We start from the raw sequence: 19,709 nt of genomic DNA on the forward strand, positions 1-19,709 counted from the left end.
AAGGTCTGGAATCGGTCCTTCTCCACAATCTTCCTCAGGGTCCGGTCACCTCTTCTCGTTGTGCAGCGTTTTTCCCCACACTTTTTCCTTCCACTCTGGGAACAGCCTATTTGTTCAGAAATTTCTTTCTGTGTCTTACCCTCTTGCTTGAGGGTGTCAATGATGGCCTTCTGGACAGCAGTCAGGTTGACAGTCTTACCCATGATTGCGGTTTTGAGTAATGAAACAGGCTGGGAGTTTTTAAAAGCCTCCGGAATCTTTTGCAGGTGTTTAGAGTTAATTAGTTGATTCAGATGATTAGGTTAATAGCTCGTTTAGAGACCCTTTTCATGATATGCTAATTTTTTGAAATAGGAATTTTGGGTTTTGGAATTGCTAACCACAATACAACCATACCATTCCCGCTCTGACCTTCAAGTAGGCTGGGGAACCCATTTACAAGGAGCATAATCCTACACTAGCTGATAACAGATTCCTCCGTTATCTCGACACCTTAATGTGGAGAATTGTTTCCCTCAAAAAAAAGGAATACTTGAATATGAATGAATAGGATGTCGATCCCTCAACATTGAGAAACCAACTTCAGAGAACGAAGTGAAAAAAGCGCGTTCCTTCCCGTTACCTACAATTGATTGAAATGAATTGTAAGTCTACTTTTTGAAAGGTAACTTTGAGAAAATTCAACATGTGAATACAGGGGCTGTTCACACTGAAAAATTTTCTCTTTTTGTTTTTCTTAAACAATGTCTTTGAAGACGACCATTTTTCTGTCGTCCTTTTGCTGCCCAACACATTTTTTTAAACAGTCGCCCTTAAACGACAGAACAGCACTACAGTAAAGACAACAGAAGAAGAGGACAGAAGGATAATAGTAAAGACGACATAAACAGAAGAACATACACATCAACATACTAATTTAACTGAACAACTAGGCAATGACTGTAGACATTACAAGGACAAATGTATAGTACGAAGCACAAAGCAGTCGACTAATTTTTGGCACAGATGGTACCTCATACACGACAGCTATACATTCTATATAGTATAAATGTGTGTAGTATGTATACTACATTCGCCATGTTGTCATTATCATGTCACCTACCAGTGTAAGTTGCGTCACTTCACTGCCATTCACAAATCCTCTCCCGTGGCCTCATGGGATAGTAGAGTGTCAATCGCAGGCACACTTCAGAATCTCGCCAGAAGTAGTAGGCCATCCAGGTATCCAAATTCAGACATACTTTTTTTGTCACACACTGTTTTTCTCCTACTATATAGTTTTTGTTTCTTTTCATGAACTTTCTTATTGTTTCTATCAGTTACAGTTGGTACTCAACCAGAATAATACTTTTACCGCTGCCGTTCCTGCGAAAGTGAGAAAGCGAACCAGAAAGTGTCCAACTTCACGTGTCCATTTGCAGCTCCTCCCGCCTGCACTAGGCAACTCTCGCCGATCGGTTACATCCAGCAGCAGCCGATGTCGAACTCACCTAATAAGTGTCCAACATCGGCGGAAGTCGGACACTTTCTGGTTCCCGAAGTGACCCCGCTCACATGGTTTTTGCATACTTTACCACAGCTGAAGTAAAATAAATGCAATATTTGACAAATACACAGATGTTTCAGAGACATTTTCATTCAGCACTTTATTTACTGCTTCATACAGCGTCTGTTTGAACAAGGATAAAGTTCAACATAAGCCTATAGCTATACTATCAATGAAGTGGAGTCTACGTTTTTTTAATCAGTTTTATTTTGATAAACATGACACAATTATACTTCGAGACTACATGAAAAGAGTGTTTACCTTATAAAAAACTGATTTCTGAGTTTTAGTGGAAACTAAAGCTGTGAGAATAAACACACGTGATCTTTGTCATGCGGTGAATCCGGCCAATCGTAGAACAGCTGTGTCATCATCAGAGCGGCGCTGCTCTTAAAAAGCTGCGCTGGCCTTTAGACTTATAAATAACACAAAAAGTGCAATATTTTTATGCATTATGATGATGTATTCAAAGATACGACTTAACCTTATTATGCTTTTCTTTTCTATTTTTTTGTGTATGTATAATTACATAATTTGATGTATGCAAATCCAGGATATTTATGTTCCCTTTCAGGAACGTCGAGCTGCGTGAAACGCTGCGGGAACGCATATTGCGTTGTGCGTCATGAAGCACGTATGGAATCAGGCCAATGGCGAGACGGAACTTCACGAGTGATGTCATCGATCAGGAAACTATAAAGCACACCCCTGAACACAATGGCGACAGCTTCTGTTGTTTTCAGCAAGCGCTCTGTGTGTGAATCTGTCCCTGTGTTTTGGTCTGTTCTTAGTGATTGCTAGGCAGGAGTTTTTCACTTAAAAAAAAAAAATATATATATTCACATATATCAGTATGACGAGCGAGCAGCAATACAGAAAGTGTGTTCCCCCCTGTACTCGTTTTCTCACGGGTGGGGATACACACGATCTGTGTGTTGTTTATTTGGGAGTACAGCATGCCCAGTCAGCTCTCGAGGGGGCTGATTGTGAGCATTGCGAGCGTTTTCCATTAAGAACGCTCCACTCCCGCCGATCACTCTTCGAGGAGAGTGGTTTCGGTTCGCGCTCCCCACGGCTCGGGTCCCGCTTCTGTCGAGGCAGAGCGGCGGCGCCTGTCGTGCGGATCGCAAATGGATCTGTCAGCGGGGTTTGAGACGGGCTCTGCCTTATCTCAGCCTTTACCTGCCAGTTCCAGTGCCTCAGTTCCGGGTGTGGAAGCATGCATTGCGGTTTCTTCCCCCCAGGCTGAGGCACCAATACTGCAGCTATCCAGTTCTAAGGAGCTGGATGTTGTCAGTATTGAGACAGGGGATGTTGAGGACTCGTCACCTCATTCCCCTGAATACGAGGAGCTTATGGAGGTGCTCACTCGTGCTGTGTCAAAACTAAGCATTTGTGGCCAGCTGTTAGGCAGGAATATGTTTCTAAAAGCAAGCTTGACGAACGATTTTTGCCTTCCCGCGTTCAGCCTCCACGGCGGTGCCTTCCGTTTCTTCCCGATCTCCACACCGAGGTGTAGAGGTCGTGGAAGAGACCCGCCTCTTATCGTGTGTTTAGCCCCCAGACTTCCACATATTCTAATATATCGGGGGCTAAGTTATATGGTTATGGGGCGATGCCCAAGGCGGAGGAGACTCTAGCTAGCCATCTTTCTGCTGAGTCTTCCTCGTCTCTTAAGGCACCAGCTTTACCCACCAAGCCTCTCAGAAATACTTCGGCTCTGGTGGGTAAGGCTTATTCGGCGGCTGGTCAGGCTTCGGCGTGTCTGCACACGATGTCAATATTGCAGGCATACCAAGCCGATCTTTTAAAAGATATGAGTGAGAGTGAGGAGGTCAGCACTGACGTAGTTCGAGAACTGCGTCAGGCTGCAGATTTATCTCTGCGTGGCACCAGGGAATCGGCTAAACTAATGGGCCGTTCTATGGCAGCCCTGGTGGCCGCAGAGAGACACTTGTGGCTTAATCTGTCTGATATGAAGGATAAAGAGAAAGCTTTTCTTTTGGATGCTCCACTTTCTCCATCTGGTTTATTCGGTGACGCGGTAAACACGGTCATAGATAAATTTCAGGAAGAAAAGAAACAAGCTGCAGCTTTTCAAAAATTCCTCCCACTTAAAGTTCATGTCCCAGGGTTTGCTGGGCGAGGGCAGACCAAGCCGTCGACTAGTTCCTCATATAGGGCGCAACAAAGGCAGAGTGTCGCGTCTCGTGGCCCCCCTTCTAAACAGTGGGAACAGACGCGACAGTCTCAGGCGAAGCCTTCTAGTGGTAAGACTGATCTGACGACAGTCATTATGGCAAGAAAGGGTTCGTCTAAGAAGTCCTGATGCCACTGTTGTCAGGATGCTGAGGGTGGTCCCCACCGTGAGAGGGAGGTGTTCACCGCTTCAGACGGTGCCCGTTCTCTCACGGTGCCCTCAGGGGTCCCTTCTGCCAACCCTGCCTTCGTGTCGGGGCGCAGACGGGCCCAGCGAGCGCTTTCCCGAGGGACGCTCGCCCCCTCTAAGGAGGGGTTTAGAGCAGTCAGACCAGTTGTCCCCTGCCGGTGCGCCGTTACAGGGCGCTGTGTCTGCTGCTCAAAATATTCCAGAGGCCAGCCTCGAGAGGCTGGTACCCTTAGTAGATTTTCTGGCAGAGTGGAAAAGTCATCCAAAAATATCTCAGTGGGTTCTGCATTTGATAGAAAGGGGTTATGTCATTCAGTTCAGATCTCCTCCTCCTCGATTCAACGGGGTCCTGCCCACCGTGGTGGGCCCCGAGCAGGCTCTGGTAATGGAACAAGAGGTGAAAACGCTCCTTCAAAAGGAGGCTATAGAACAGGTTCCTCCTCCCAGCGAGGAGTCGGGTTATTACAGCCGATATTTCATCGTTCCAAAGAAGGATGGGGGGTTGCGTCCAATTTTAGATCTGCGCCTATTAAATCTTGCTGTAGCCAAGCTCAAATTCAAGATGCTTACGCTAAAGCAAATCGTGTCACAAATCAGGTCCGAGGACTGGTTTGTCACGATAGATCTGAAGGACGCATACTTCCACATCTCCATCCTTCCGCAACACAGGAAGTTCCTGAGGTTCGCTTTCGGGGGCGAAGCGTACCAATATCGTGTTCTTCCGTTTGGCCTAGCTTTATCTCCCCGCACGTTCACGAAGTGCATGGACGCAGCGCTAGTCCCGCTGCGGCTCCAGGGCGTTCATATACTGAACTACATAGACGATTGGTTGGTGCTCGCTCAATCGCAGCAGCAAGCGGCTCGGCATCGAGATGTCGTCCTCGCACACATCAAAAAATTGGGGTTGAGGCTGAATGCCAAAAAGAGTGTTCTATCTCCATCACAGATAACATCTTTTCTGGGGGTACTATGGGATTCTGTGGCAATGCGGGCTCGCCTGTCGCCTCCCCGCATCGCTTCGATTCTCTCAGCTGTAAAAAGAGTAAAGCTACCAAGGAGAAAAAGACGTACTATTAAATGTATAAAAAATGTACTTGAGTATGTTTTTAGTACAATACAAATATACTTTAATACATTTTTAATACATTTAACAGTACGTCTTTTTCACCTGGGTAGGCCAGTTGCTCACTGTAAAGCAGTTCCAGAGACTGCTGGGTCTGATGGCAGCAGCGTCCAGTGTTACACCCTGCGGCCTGCTGTACATGAGACCATTACAGTGGTGGCTCAGGACCAAGGGGTTCTCCCCGAGGGGAAACCCCCTCCGCGTGATCAAAGTTACACGGAGTTGTCTCCGTGCTCTGGTCATGTGGAGGGATCCTTGGTTTCTGTCCCAGGGACCTGTGTTGGGAGCTCTTTGTCGTCGTGTAACGCTAACGACAGATGCTTCCCTCACAGGCTGGGGGGGGGCGATCATGAGTGGTCCCCCAGCCCAGGGTCTGTGGCAGGACCATCATCGATTTTTGCATATAAATTGTCTAGAGATGTTGGCAGTGTTTCAGGCTCTGAAGCACTTCCTGCCAGACCTGAGAGGTCATCATGTTCTTGTCCGGTCCGACAACACATCGGTGGTCTCTTACATAAACCATCAGGGGAGTCTGCGCTCTCGCCCGTTATACAATCTGGCTCGCCGGATCCTTCTATGGTCCCAGAGGAAGCTTCTCTCATTGAGGGCGATTTATCTCCCGGGGTATTTAAATCAGGGAGCGGACATCCTGTCGAGGCAGGGGCCGTGGCCCGGGGAATGGACACTCCACCCTGAGGTGGTGGAGCTCCTTTGGATGCAGTATGGTCGTGCCGAGGTAGACCTATTTGCGTCCAGGGAGACATCACACTGTCCACTGTGGTTTTCTCTCAGTCATCCAGCCCTGCTGGGGTTGGACGCTATGGTGCAGGCGTGGCCGAGGTCACGCCTGTACGCCTTTCCCCCGATTGCTCTGCTCCCAGGAGTTCTGGAGAGGGTTCGTCGGGACGGGGTCAGTCTATTATTGGTAGCCCCGTTTTGGCCGGCCCGAGTATGGTTCACGGACCTAGTGTCTCTTCTAGACGGCTCTCCTCTGGAGATTCCGATCAGGAGGGACCTTCTCTCTCAGGCGAGCGGGATGATACTTCACCCCCGCCCAGAGTTGTGGAACCTATGGGCTTGGCCTCTGAGGGGGCCTAGCTCGTAGGGGCTGGTCTCTCAACCGTGGTTGTTGAGACCATCCTTCATTCCAGAGCTCCTTCCACGAGGAGGTTATATGCCTTGAAGTGGAGGCTCTTCACTTCTTGGTGTGGAGAACACCTGTTGGACCCAGTTAACTGCCCAGTGGGTGCAGTGCTGGAGTTCCTGCAGGAGCGTTTCTCCCCAGGGCTATCCCCCTCCACACTAAAGGTGTATGTGGCGGCACTTGCTGCTTACCATGTCCCTTTCAGTGGAGTCTCTCTGGGGAGACACCCATTTATAACTCGCTTTCTTCGTGGTACTTTGAGGCTGAGGCCTGTAGTCCGCACGAGGGTGCCAGCATGGGACTTCGCTATCGCCCTTTGAGCCTATTGAAGAAGTTGCTGATAAGTTTATTACTTTGAAGACTATTTTTCTCCTTGCCATTTCTTCTCTTAAGAGAATCGGAGATATTCAGGCTCTCTCGGTTGCTCCTTCGTGCTTGGAGTTTTCACCTGGGATGGTGAAGGCTTTTCTCCACCCCAGGCCAGGTTATGTCCCTAAGGTTCCTACCAATGTGGCCAGACCTATAGTTCTGCAGGCCTTCTGTCCTCCTCCTTTTACATCATCTGATCAGGAAAAACTTAATCTGCTCTGCCCTGTTCGGGCTTTAGATGCTTACGTCCACAGAGCTGCCCTGTGGAGAAAATCAGAACAGCTGTTCGTTTGTTTTGGACCACCTAAGAAGGGGTCCCCAGTGTCTAAGCAGAGGATGATTAAGTGGGTGGTTGAGGCCATCTCACTTGCCTATGAGTCGGTTGGTCAGCCTTCACCTTTGGCTGTCCGAGCTCACTCTACCAGGAGTATGGCGGCTTCCAAAGCCTTATTGTCAGGAGTCTCCCTCCAGGACGTTTGTGATGCGGCAGGCTGGTCCTCACCGCATACTTTTGTCAGGTTTTATGACCTAGACCTCAGCTCCACCCCTGGGGCGCAGGTGCTTTCAGCTGAATTTAATCTTTGATTCACACAGTCGGTCACTTGCTCTTATGGCGACGTGGGTATTAGCGTTCCCGCAGCGTTTCACGGAGCTCGACGTTCCTGAAAGGGAACGTCCCGGGTTACGTATGTAACCCTAGTTCCCTGAAGGAACGAGACGCTGCGTGTCATTGCCATACTCCCGGCATTCCCTTGATCGACTTGCTTCAGACTTTTTCCAAAAGCTGTTGCCATTGTGTTCAGGGGTGTGCTTTATAGTTTCCTGGTCGATGACGTCACTCGTGACGTTCCGTCTCGCCATTGGGCTGATTCCATACGTGCTTCATGACGCACAACGCAAGAGGCGTTCCCGCAGAGTTTCACGCAGCGTCTCGTTCCTTCAGGGAACTAGGGTTGCATACGTAACCCGGGACGTTTTCTGTTGTGTATCATTGTTTGTTCATTGTAAAAGACACAACCTTGCTTAACTTCCCTGAGCTTGTAGTTGTATAAGATTTGCAATAAAAAAAAAAATGTAAAAACAGGGAATGTAGTTTAATCCTCGGCTACTCTCGAATCGCTCGGTACTTTGATGGCGTACGTCACAGTCACGTGGCGTCGGCGCTGTATCAAGTCGAAATAAAATTTCTAACCAGCATGCACTGCTTCAAGTCAGCTGCCGATCGATCTGTGCAGAGCTGCATGAAGTCGAACAATCTCTCTCTCTCAAATTATAAAGGGTTATGAGATTGAACTCTGGATTGTCCAATCAGCATCCAGGACCCCAACTATCAGTTTCATAATGAGCATTTTTCCTGTTTGATATCAAATGACCAGGACAAAACCTTCTTCTTAGACAACAATTTATTAATAAATAGGAACAGGAACAAAGTAATACAATATTTTAATCAATCATAGTTGTAATTCAGTCTGTTATGGTATTATACGGATCATCTGCATTAAAACAAAATTACTTTCAGAACGCTGCACACCTCTGATATTTATCATTCATTATTTGTGCATTTTTATGGCCAGATGAATCTGCTCCAGAAGATTGTCTTTGTTGTTTGTGATGTTTTTTCCAGCGACCTCCATAAGATCAGTGATCATCTCAGCGCTGTAAGGACCTTTAAACGTGCCATATTTGTTCCTCCACTCCTCAATTTTATCTGAAGAAACATTAACACACTGAAATCAGAACACAGTTGATATTTCAGTTTTATTCAGGACCAAGATCAAAAGATCATAACTTGCCTCCACAGTTGACCACATTAAAGAGAGGGATGTGTATCACGGTTGGAGTGTTTTGGCCTTTGAACACATAGAAGTCCTTCGGTTTCTTTACGTCCTTTTCAGGAATGTTGACCTCAGGGAAAGGGATCTTTAGTTTCCCGCATGTCTCAGCAGCGTCCCTCACTGTCTGTGGTAGAAAAGCAGCACATTATTGTTTGATTAAAAAGGTTAGACTGTTTAAATTTAAGAAATTGTTGTTTGAAATTGTCAGCATGAGAACCCCCCTCTGAGATAAATGGGAATGCTAACGGATAGCACTCTTATGTATCATAATATGGTTACATGAAAACCCATGTACTTATTTTTAAATGGTTTTCTTTTATCTGTTTAAATGATGTTATCAGGTGTATTGGTGGTTGTGAATCATGCAAACAAGAAAATACTAGACTAAGTCTTAAAGGGATAATTCACCCAAAAATGAAAACTATCCCATGATTTACTCTCCCTGAAGCCATTCTAGGTGTATATGACATTTTTCTTTCAGACGAATACAATCGGAGTAAAATGTCCTGGCTCTTCCAAGCATTATAATGGAAATGAATGGGCACTATTTTTAAGTCCATACAAAGTGCATCTATCCATCATAAAAGTGTCCCAAACGGCTCCGAGGGGTTAAAAAAGGCCTTCTGAAGAAGGGTTGCATTGGTGTAAGAAAAATATCAAAAGAGCAACCCTTGAACTTGACGCACAACGTAATGACGAACGCGTTTGCCCAGCGCTGTGTGTTTGAACCACGAGAGGCGTCGAAGCTTACACTACTCCTTCATCATACATCGTCAAGTGTTTCTCTTGTGCCGTAAGTCAAAGTACGGCCGTCTGTCGGAAGCTAGTTATTTTAGCCGATGAAGTTTTTAATATGGATATTTTTCTTACAAGATCGCAACACTTCGCTTCATAAGACCCTTATTAACCCCTCGGAGGAAAAGTGTTTGGGATACTTTTATGATGGATCGATGCACTTGTGTGGACACTATAAAAAAATAGTGCCCATTCACTCCCATTATAATGCTTGGAAGAGCCAGGACATTTTTTAATATAACTCCGAATGTATTCACCTGAAAGAATCATGGGATAATTTCCATTTTTGGGTGAACTATCCCTTTAAATAATAATGCTCATGACACGCAGGAGAACACAGGAAAATATAGACATCAACCAAGTTAAAACTAAGACAACATAGAACAATGAACAGAGAAAATTGAGGGTTTAAATACACAAAGTAATCAAAGGAACTATGAACAGGTGAGGAACTAATGAATAACAATGGAAACTAACAATCTCAGAGAACTCGGGCAAAACGGAACTAAAACAAAACATATTTGTAATTATCTGTTAATGTGTTTAAAATCCTGTACATTTTAGGTCAGTGTGAATTATGTTGGTCACTATGAATGTCATGAGAAAAAAAAGCAGCAAGATTATTTAAAAAAATCTCCTTTTGTTCTACAGAAGAAACAAGCCACGGGTTTGGAACGACATGAGAGGGAGTAAATGATGATTTCTAGGGGATTTATTTCTTTGAATGAACTTATGAGTGAATTCTCTGTGTGTATAATACCTTGAAAGGATCACCATCACTGAAATCCAGTGAAATGATGAGGTCGATGTTTCTCTCTTCTCTCAGCACTGAGAAATAGGGCGAGTTCAGCAACAGTCCTCCGTCTATATAGTCTCTCGTCTCACTTTTCAGAAGAGCAGCGGGCACTGCTTTATCTGATGGATCACAGCATTATTATATTATTCACAATGAATTTCCAGTCAGCATCTGTCTATGAGTTTCTGTTCTCACCTTTCATGTTGTGAAGAAAGTCATATTTCCTGCCCCAGATCCACTGAGCCATGCATTTAAAAATACTCACCCAAAGATCTGTAAAACAAATACACAGTGGTTCTTAAATTCAGTAAATATTCTGATATTGTTTTATATTCTGTATACAGTATGTTTTTAGTTGACTATATTTTTTTTGGGAGAAATGTTTTGATGTTTCATTATTATTTCTTTAGATTTAAAATAAATGATTGGATGTCTAAAGGTTCTTCTGTGGCAAACCGGTTAAAACCGGTCTTTTAAAACCGGTTTTGTTGGTGCTAATTGAAGCTTTATGTAAGCTTAGAGGAAAGCACATTGGGTTTATGCATTAATCTGGCTAGAAAATAAATAAATAAGTACATTATACAAATCAACACATTGTAAAGACAGTTTAACCTACCAAGATCCCAGAAACTGCAGCAACGACTCAAATCATTACACACATCCACAGTGTATTGTTTCATATACTGTTTTGCAGCTTCTTTATCAGTGAGATTCAGATTTTTCTTTTGATTCACCAGCCGATGTTTGCCTCCAGTGAGCTCTGGAAAAAGCGGAGAACATGATTGAGTTCTTGTTATCTGATGCAGGTTAAAAAGGTTTTTATCTATCTTGTGTTTGAGTTTTTGTTGCCCAAAATGGATGTTTTTGCATGTTCATGTATCCATATTAGTGGTTTCATCAATTAGCTTGTTTAAGTGTTGCTGAAAAGCCATTAAAGATACATTTTCTAGCACACTCTAGGAAAATCTTACCATTCAGCTTTGTTCTGATGGATTCATCGAGAGCAGACGGATCTTTGCCATTCAAAACTGAGAGATTCATGTCCACGAGATCCATGAGCACCTGGAGACATTTGTCTTCTGAAGAAAGCACATATTGAACAAACATGTGCTAGATATCTTTCCATCCCCAAATATATGACATTCAGATATCAGGTGTTCCCTTTCAAGGGAACTCGAGCTGCGTCGAATGCCCCTGCGTGATTGCGTCATGAAGCACCAGTGAAATCAGTTAAATGGCGTGACGGAACGTCATGTGACGTCATAGACCAGGAAGCTATAAAGCACCCCTGAAAACAGACCGCGCTTGCTTCTCGCCATTATACTCCAGTCTAGATTATATATACAGGTGAAACTCGAAAAATTTGAATATCATGCAAAAGTTCATGTATTTCAGTAATTCAAATTAAAAGGTGAAACTAATATATTTAGTGTATATATAACTACATACATATGCATGATTATACTTTTCAGAGGGCCTACATTTCTGTATTTAAAATCCTTTTTTTTTATATGACGGAGACGGGAATTTCCCTTTCTCTCTTTCTGATTGTGTGCAAACTAATTATGTATTCTTTATTGTTTGAGATTATAATATGAAAATTTAGCCTGTCATTCAGACCATATATTATTGTCTGCTTGTTCTGGCTGCATTTAATTTTTATGAAATTAAATGTTAAACACTCTTCTTATTTGAAGTCTATATTAATAGACTATATTCAGCCTTTCACCTAGACCTTTCTACTTGTCTGGTTGATATTTGGCTGCATTTAATTTGAGAAAATTAAATGTGTACACATCTGATCTCTTTGAGGAGTAAATGTCTGTATTAATATACCATTCAGCTTTTTCATCCAGACCATGTTTACGTGTCTGGTTGATATTTGGCTGTATTTAATTGAGGAAATTAAATATATACTCATCTGATCTTTGAGGATTCATTTAATTATGAGGAAATAAATGGTGAATTCCCATGGGGAAATGGATAACACCTCATTATATGGTGCCCATCTCCCTTCGGTGCCCTCCAGCGAGTTCTAGCTGTGTCTGACTCGCAGGAGGGTTTAGGAGGGGTCAGTTCGGTTATCTCCTGCCGGTCATCCGTTTCAGGATGCTGGATTGGCTTCTCAAGCTATACTAGAGACCAGTCTCGAGAGGCTTTAGTAGTCTTAGCCGTAGTCGTCTTGGAATAAGACATATCTGAGGACAGTCGTTATCCCGATGAAGGCTTCGACCAGGGCTGCAGCTATCGATTCTTTTTGTAATCAATTAATCTAGCACTTAATCGATCGATTAATCGAGTAATCGGATATTTTTTTTCGTGTGTGTTTTATTAACAGAATAGTTATATTAAACTTGTGTCTATTTCAGTTAAAGCTGTTATAAGTTATATACTATAAGTTATATAGTATGCAAGTTATAAAGCTATCCCATATGTGAATTTTCCTTTAAGATGTTATAATATAACCACTCTAAGCATCTAAGCATATTTGTGTATTCTGGTAGTTTAACGCTGAAGAAGAGCTGTAACATGACGTTGTTGAACACGCAGTAAAAGCTGACGTACTTTTTGTTCTGTGCGTTTTAACTGAAAAATGAGTACTCCGAATCTTTATTAAAAACCAACAGGCTGGGGACTTTCATTTTTTGTTTTTGTTTGTAACTATTTGGCAGACGTGAAATACATACTATGTGCAAAGCAAAGACTGCAATACAATATTTGTTCCTCCATCACGTCGCGGTGTGTACAGTGAATGCATGCTGAAATTATTGTTGCGTGGCTACATAAAAGTTTAAGCATATGTGATGCATTGCTGCAATTGGTCTGACTGGCGTGTGAGTGTGTGTGTGTGTGTGTGTGTGTGTGTGTGTGTGTGTGTGTGTGTGTGTGTGTGTGTGTGTGTGTGTGTGTGTAGGGGTTCTTTTTTTAGGCTATACTCTTGCAATTGAACGTGATAGTTACGTTTACTACTTAAAATGTCATCAAAGCTAAAAATCATATCTAGTCAAACCGCATCACGGCATCGCTACAAATACAGTATGGGATTAAAATCAGCGAACATCAATAGGCTTAGACTACGCTACCTTGTTTCAGAGAGCTAAGTGTATTAAGTGAATTAAGTGTGTAATGATCCCACACTTTAGACAATTTCTGCCGTTTATTTACATATTTATTCTCTGCCATCGCGCCAACTAAATTCAAAATATATGCTTCCTGAACAGGTCCGTGTGAATAAACGGTCCGTGTGAAACAATCAAATCCCTGCGCCGCGCGTATAGTGCGCGTCATAGGAATTTAACAAGGCTTCGAGGCAGAGTTTTTGCCTCGAGGAATTTTTGTAATCGAGTAACTCGAGTAACTCGAGGAATCGTTTCAGCCCTAGCTTCGACTAAGAAGAAGTCCTGCCGGTTCGCCATTACAGGGCACCGGAGTGGCTGTTCGACCAATACCAGAGGCCAGTCTTGAGAGACTGGTCCCCTTAGTAGATTTTCTGGTAGCGTGTAAGCTACTGCCAAATATATCTCATTGGGACCTGCTCACTATAGAAATGGTTTCAGAATTCAGTTTGGTTCTTCCGCCCAGATTTCTATGGGTCCTCCCTATGTGGTGGACCCCGAGCAGGCTCTGGTTATGGAGCGAGAAGTACAGACTCTTCTGCGAAAGGGTTCCTCCGCCCAGTAGGGAGTCATGGGTTTACAGTCGTTACTTCCAGTGGCGACTGGTGATGATTATTTTTGGGGGGACGGGGCGAAAATAAATACAAATAAATTTCAGATAGATGTTTGAGGTCTCTTACCCCTGTTGTTGTCCACAAAACTTCAGAACCAACACTTTGAAATCAAAGACAGGGAGAGCAAAAAAGGGCATTGCTAACATCACATCCAGCCAGCCACCTCCGTTTCTCATAACAAGCGCGGGTGAAGCTCCGGGTGTAGCTTCGTCCTCTGTCACTGGCTGCTGCTGGATTTGTAAATCGGGTTGGTCCGGTCCGAGATCCTTTATCTTTTTTTTTTTCTTCCACCGAATGCCTTGTGAAAGTTTTTTTTTTGTAAATCTATGACAGAATTTGGTTTAACTGCTGCCATTATCTCTACGGAAGTGATCAGCCTAGCAAGGTTTTGGCAGAGTCGCCTGCGCACTCGCAGTAGTGGCCAAGAGTGTAAAGTTGAATGACAGGTGACGAGAACCAATCAGATTGAATAAAATAACATCCAATTCTGATTCACCAGGGACGCAACGACCTGCGTCCGGAGGAGAATCTTTAAGAAACCAATTAGAGACCAGCTTCAGGTCACACGCTGCCCTAAAATTTAAGGACTCAGATAGACAACCATTTGTCTGGCGTCCCTCCCCCATGAAACCGCATGAAACATATTGAAAAACATAGAAAATGGTTAACCAATTAAAGCCAGTTTTTATTAAATGCTGAGGCTCTTACTACCAGCCTGCATATCGTATGAGTAAACTATTTTATTTTTATCAAGTTTTTCTATCATTTTTGTATACATATATATTTCTGGAATTTTGATGGGGGCGGCGCCCCTGCGCCCTCTATAGACAAGCCGCCACTGGTTACTTCATTGTTCTAAAGAAGGATGTAGGTTTACATTCAAACAGATTGTGTCACAGACTCAGTCCGAGGGCTGGTTTGTCACGATAGATTGAAGGACGCGTCCTTCCATGTAGCCATCCATCCTCATCACAGGAAGTCTCTGAGGGTTGCTTTCGCGGGCGAAGTGTACCAATATCGGGTTCTTCCCTTCGGTCTAGGTAAAATTAGGCCAATCACTGACTGTTGGGTCTCATGGCAGCTGCGTCCAACGTAATAACTTTGGCCTCCTGTACATGAGACCCCTGTAGTGGTGGCGCAGAACCAAGGGGTTTTCTTCGAGGGAAAATCTTTTTCGCATGATCAAGGTCACGCGGTGATGCCTACGTGCCTTAGTCATGTGGAAGAAACCTTGGTTCCTCGACCAAAGCCCAGTGTTGGCAAAAAAGCCCAAAGCCAAGATACTATGAGTATGGCTGCTTCTAAAACATTATTTTCAGGAGTTTCCCTCCAATATGTTTGTGATGTGGCAGGAGGTTTTTGAGGTTTTTGACCTTGACCTTGACGTCTCGACGCAGCGTCTCGTTCCCCATTCAGGGAAGCAGGGTTACAGTCGTAACCTGAGACGTTTTCAGATGATAATCATCATTATAGCTCACTTTTATTTTTCATCAGCAGATTTTCATGAACAGATCATTAGACACAAAAAATGTATCAACTTGTCAATAAATAAAAGCTGTAAGAAATGCTTTACCTTTACTCATTTCCTCAAACATCCATGTTTCTCTTTTAAGCAGGAAATGATGAAGGAAATCTGAGGGATGAGGGGAGGGGGGGGGGTAAATGGAATTAAGGTTCACATAATGAAATGACTGTCAACTTTAGACAGAACTAAATCATGAGAAGAAATGAAGTTGCACCATTTATTCGTTCCCAGAGGAATTTTATATCCTTGTCTCCATCGGCTAAAGCGCTGCCGCACAGAGCTGCAGAAAACACATTTAAGTTTAAAAGTGTTTACAATAAACCAAAATGTATCATTGTATCATGTATCATCAAACAGTCTGATGCATAAAGTTATAATTTAAGCTCTTATTGTTTAGGATCTCTCCTTTAAATCACTGTGTAATGAGAAGGTTTATGTTAAAAAGCAGCACCTCATCGTGTTGGTGATGTTGCTTTTTAAATTATTTTCAACATTTCTAACTGTAATGTTTATATTTCAGTTTTGACAGACCTGATCTCCAGATCAATATACATCCCAGACTATTGATCAATTTTGGATTATTCTCTAATGCAGGTCAATGTACAATGTACAATAGACAATCTGTAGAATTTGAAACATTCCTTTAAAACAGAGTTTATTACCTTGCAGGTACAGCATGTCAATCTCAGGCTGGTTCTTGATCTTACGGCCATTTTTAAACTTGCTGCCAAAGTCGGATGTTTCCACAAACGCTCCAGTGAGGGAATAACCGGCTTCATATGGAGTGAACTCAAACCAGGGTTCTATAAATAGAAACAATAGGTAACCGGTTCTCTGAAACATGGTGTAGAGAGATCCACCTATGGGAATGCCATCCGTACCTGACCTCTGTAGAAGCATCCAATTGCACCAAGTCTGGCTAGACAGACAGAAGCGTGCGGCCAATGCCAGGTAAGGCCCCGCCCCCTTACCTGAGAGCATATAACGCCTGCATGCGCTCCTGTTCTGCAGTTGACATACGCTTCTGGTGACCTCTGGACATCTTTATCACAGCTCGAGTATTTTTTCGGACGTGCACATTTGTCTTCAGGCGGACATATCATTCAGATAAGCTTCCGTGATTGTCTCGGTCTCCATTTCAGCTGTGTCATCCTGCAAGCCGCCCACGCTCCACTTAGCTCTGCTCCTGTTAGTTTTCTTCTCGAGGGAATAAAGTCAATAAAGATTCTTTGGCTCGGATCTCGCGTGCGATTATGGGTCTGCATATCTACAATATTAATCTAGGTGGTTCATCTCGCTTTTGCCGAGGCAACGTGTAGATAATAGGTCCGCAATGTATAATATGCACAGGGAATTGAGCAGAATTCCTTCTGTCCACGGCTGTCCACCTTTTTTCTCGCTTGTTCCCTCTGTCACGGCTGCAAACTGTTCGGATTTTACTGCCCATTTCACAGGACGAAGCCGCAGATTTTGAGAGCGCCATCGAAATGGGCAGTAAATCCCAACGGTTTGCAGCCGTGACAGAGGGAACGAGCGAGAAAAAGCGAGTGGAGCGTGGGTGGCTTGCAGGATGACACAGCTGAAATGGAGAGCGAGACAATTACATCCGGCGGACGCGGATCTGAGAAATATGTCTGCCTGATTCTGAAGACAAATGTGCACGTCCGAACAAATCTACGAGCTGTGAGAAAGATGTCCAGAGGTCACCACAGAAGCAAATGTCAACTGCAGAACAGCAGCGCATGCAGGCGTTATATGCTCTCAGGTAAGGGGGCGGGGCCTTACCTGGCATTGGCCGCACGCTTCTGTCTGTCCAGCCAGACTTGGTGCAATTGGATGCTTCTGTAGAGGTCAGGTACTTCCCATAGGTGGATCTCGAACACGAGATGACATCCATATAACAGCTGAAACAAACACATTAACTCTGTCTTTCTCTCGCACACACACACACACACACACACACACACACACACACACACACACACACACACACACACACACACACACACACACACACACACACACACACACACCTGCATCTCCGCTCTGTTTGCTATGCTTGTCGATCGCTGTGTAGATGGGAAACGGGTCTTTACTCTGCTGGTCCCAGTGATCTGAGAGTGTGTGTTCGTCTATCTGAAGAGGATCATTTCTTCAGTGACAAACAAGCTCAAGTGGAAACCTCCTGCTAGAAACTGTTTTTCTTTGTGGAAGCTTTGCATTTAATGAGCTAATATAATATTTAAAATCAATATTTTGTGTCCAATTGTTTCCTTTAATCATATTAATTATTTAATTAAATATATACATAAACTGCTGTGTTCTCGCATTTACACAGCTTTGACAAGCTGATATCACTGTTTGCTATTATGGTTTGCCCTGCTAATAATTACGAAAAAGTTTCTCGTTATTATGTCTTTCAAAATCATAATCTAGTGTTTCGTACATATCAATAGCCTACTAAAAATATAGCACTTTTTTAGACTGAATGTGAGCAGCTCATTAAGATCATACGGGATTGTATTATGGACAGTTACAGACCTCTTTCAGATAATTTGTAATGAACATCGCTGCCCAGAAGTCAGTCAAGCTGAATATGTCTTTCTCATAGTAATATTTCTTCAGTTTGGCAAGAGCATCTCCCCAGCTGACTGCAGGACCGCTGAGTCTCTGGACGATCTTGTCTTTCACAGTCTCTAGTTTGGTGGACCAGTCCGACTCCTGATATAAGGAGGCCATGCACCTTCAGAAGAACAACATATGCTCTCATTTATGACATTCAACGTGTGTGTGTGTGTGTGTGTGTGTGTGTGTGTGTGTGTGTGTGTGTGTGTGTGTGTGTGTGTGTGTGTGTGTGTGTGTGTGTGTGTGTGTGTGTGTGTGTGTGTGTCTGTGTCTGTGTCTGTGTGTGTGTGTGTGTGTCTGTGTGTGTGTCTGTGTGTGTGTCTGTGTGTGTGTGTGTGTGTGTGTGTGTGTGTGTGTGTGTGTCTGTGTGTGTGTCTGTGTGTGTGTCTGTGTGTCTGTGTGTGTGTGTGTGTGTGTGTGTGTCTGTGTGTGTGTGTGTGTGTGTGTGTGTGTGTGTGTGTGTGTGTGTGTGTGTGTGTGTGTGTGTGTGTGTGTGTGTGTGTGTGTGTGTCTGTGTCTGTGTCTGTGTGTGTGTGTGTGTGTGTGTGTGTGTGTGTCTGTCTGTCTGTCTGTCTGTCTGTGTCTGCGTCTGCGTCAGCGTCTGTGTGTCTGTGTGTGTGTGCGTGTGTGTGTGTGTGTGTGTGTGTGTGTGTGTGTGTGTGTGCGTATGTGTGTGTGTGTGTGTGTGTACCAGGTGGTTCCAGAGACTCCGCTGAGATAAAGCACACAGTCCAGAAGACCTGTTTTCTGGAGTTGATCCAGGGATCCCAGCAAACCCACCATGGCTCTTTCTGCTCCTCCAGATCCCAGTAATGCGATGTTTGGCACCTCATCCTGAAACACACACAGTTTGACTTCGCAAACATTTGATGTTTATCATTTACAACATCATTTGTAAGAAAAAGGAATACCCAGGCAGATATAAAGTAGCCAATACAATAAGGTATTACCTCACTGCACTGTATCTTGAGCTTCTTCAGGCTTTGCAGAACATCTTTTCTCCTATTGTCTACAAACTCCTTCTCCTTCTTATTCAGAGAGTGTTCGATTCTCACAGAACCACTGCAGCGACACACAGGCATTTCTGTGCTGAATTTAACACCACATACTGATATTTCATATATTTTGATTTTAGAATTGAAATACATTTAAGTCTTAATGAATTAAGAATAAGTCTTATTTGCAGAATTATCCCGTTTGTAATTGACGTTTATTGTGTAAGTTCTGCACTAATCAAGTCCACAATTTACATTTTTTTAGAAATCTGAGCAGATTTACCTTTCCTGGGATTTGGATCCACTCATCTATAAAACAATGGAGTCAACATTAAAGTTAAAATCTATAATTCCAAAACTAATAAATCTTTTGAAAATCTTTTGATCATCTATATAATTCTGTTGATCAAAATTTGTTATACCTCAAATGTCAATTATTAAGCGTGTGTTTTTGTTTTTGTTTTTTAATGTAAGTTGGCAACAGTGCAAGTTATAATGTTTAATAGTTTGCATCAGGCCACAGGTTTTGGCAAGTTTTAATTAAGAATCAAAGCATTAAAGTCTGGATTTATTCATATTACTGTTGTCACTTATAATGACATTAAGCCTGTTAATTTCCCTGTAAAAGCTTTCAAACATACTCACTGTTCTTGTACAGTCTTGTAAAACCTATCTATCTGTAATAGATCAGATAAAACACTTAAAGCAAAAATACTTTTGGGATGGTTTTATTGTGTTGTGGAGGCATAACCCCTGCATCTAAATAATCTGGAAGGAGAGAGTGTGAAAAGTGTTGTAAAAAAAGTTTTTTTTCTTTCTAAAAGTCCATAGGTTCAA

At 43.3% G+C, this 19,709-nt stretch overlaps 1 protein-coding gene across 1 annotated transcript; it reads right to left on the reverse strand.

Annotated features, from left to right (window-relative positions):
• Positions 1–8,052: 8,052 nt before the first annotated feature.
• Positions 8,053–18,971, reverse strand: LOC143731286 (cytosolic phospholipase A2 gamma-like). Its single transcript, XM_077222058.1, has 13 exons — positions 18,828–18,971; positions 18,569–18,711; positions 17,794–17,995; positions 17,286–17,388; positions 15,915–16,055; positions 15,467–15,532; positions 15,301–15,360; positions 10,969–11,076; positions 10,614–10,757; positions 10,193–10,270; positions 9,962–10,116; positions 8,365–8,530; positions 8,053–8,279 (listed from the first exon to the last, which is right to left on the reverse strand). Exons 1-13 carry the CDS (start codon positions 18,957–18,959, stop codon positions 8,122–8,124), a joined length of 1,656 nt encoding a protein of 551 aa, XP_077078173.1. The 5' UTR covers positions 18,960–18,971; the 3' UTR covers positions 8,053–8,121.
• Positions 18,972–19,709: the final 738 nt, after the last annotated feature.

The sequence above is a fragment of the Siphateles boraxobius genome, unplaced genomic scaffold, assembly GCF_051911475.1.
Source record: "Siphateles boraxobius isolate OS27281-9 unplaced genomic scaffold, OSU_SipBor_1 120, whole genome shotgun sequence".
Taxonomy (NCBI): Eukaryota; Metazoa; Chordata; class Actinopteri; order Cypriniformes; family Leuciscidae; genus Siphateles; species Siphateles boraxobius.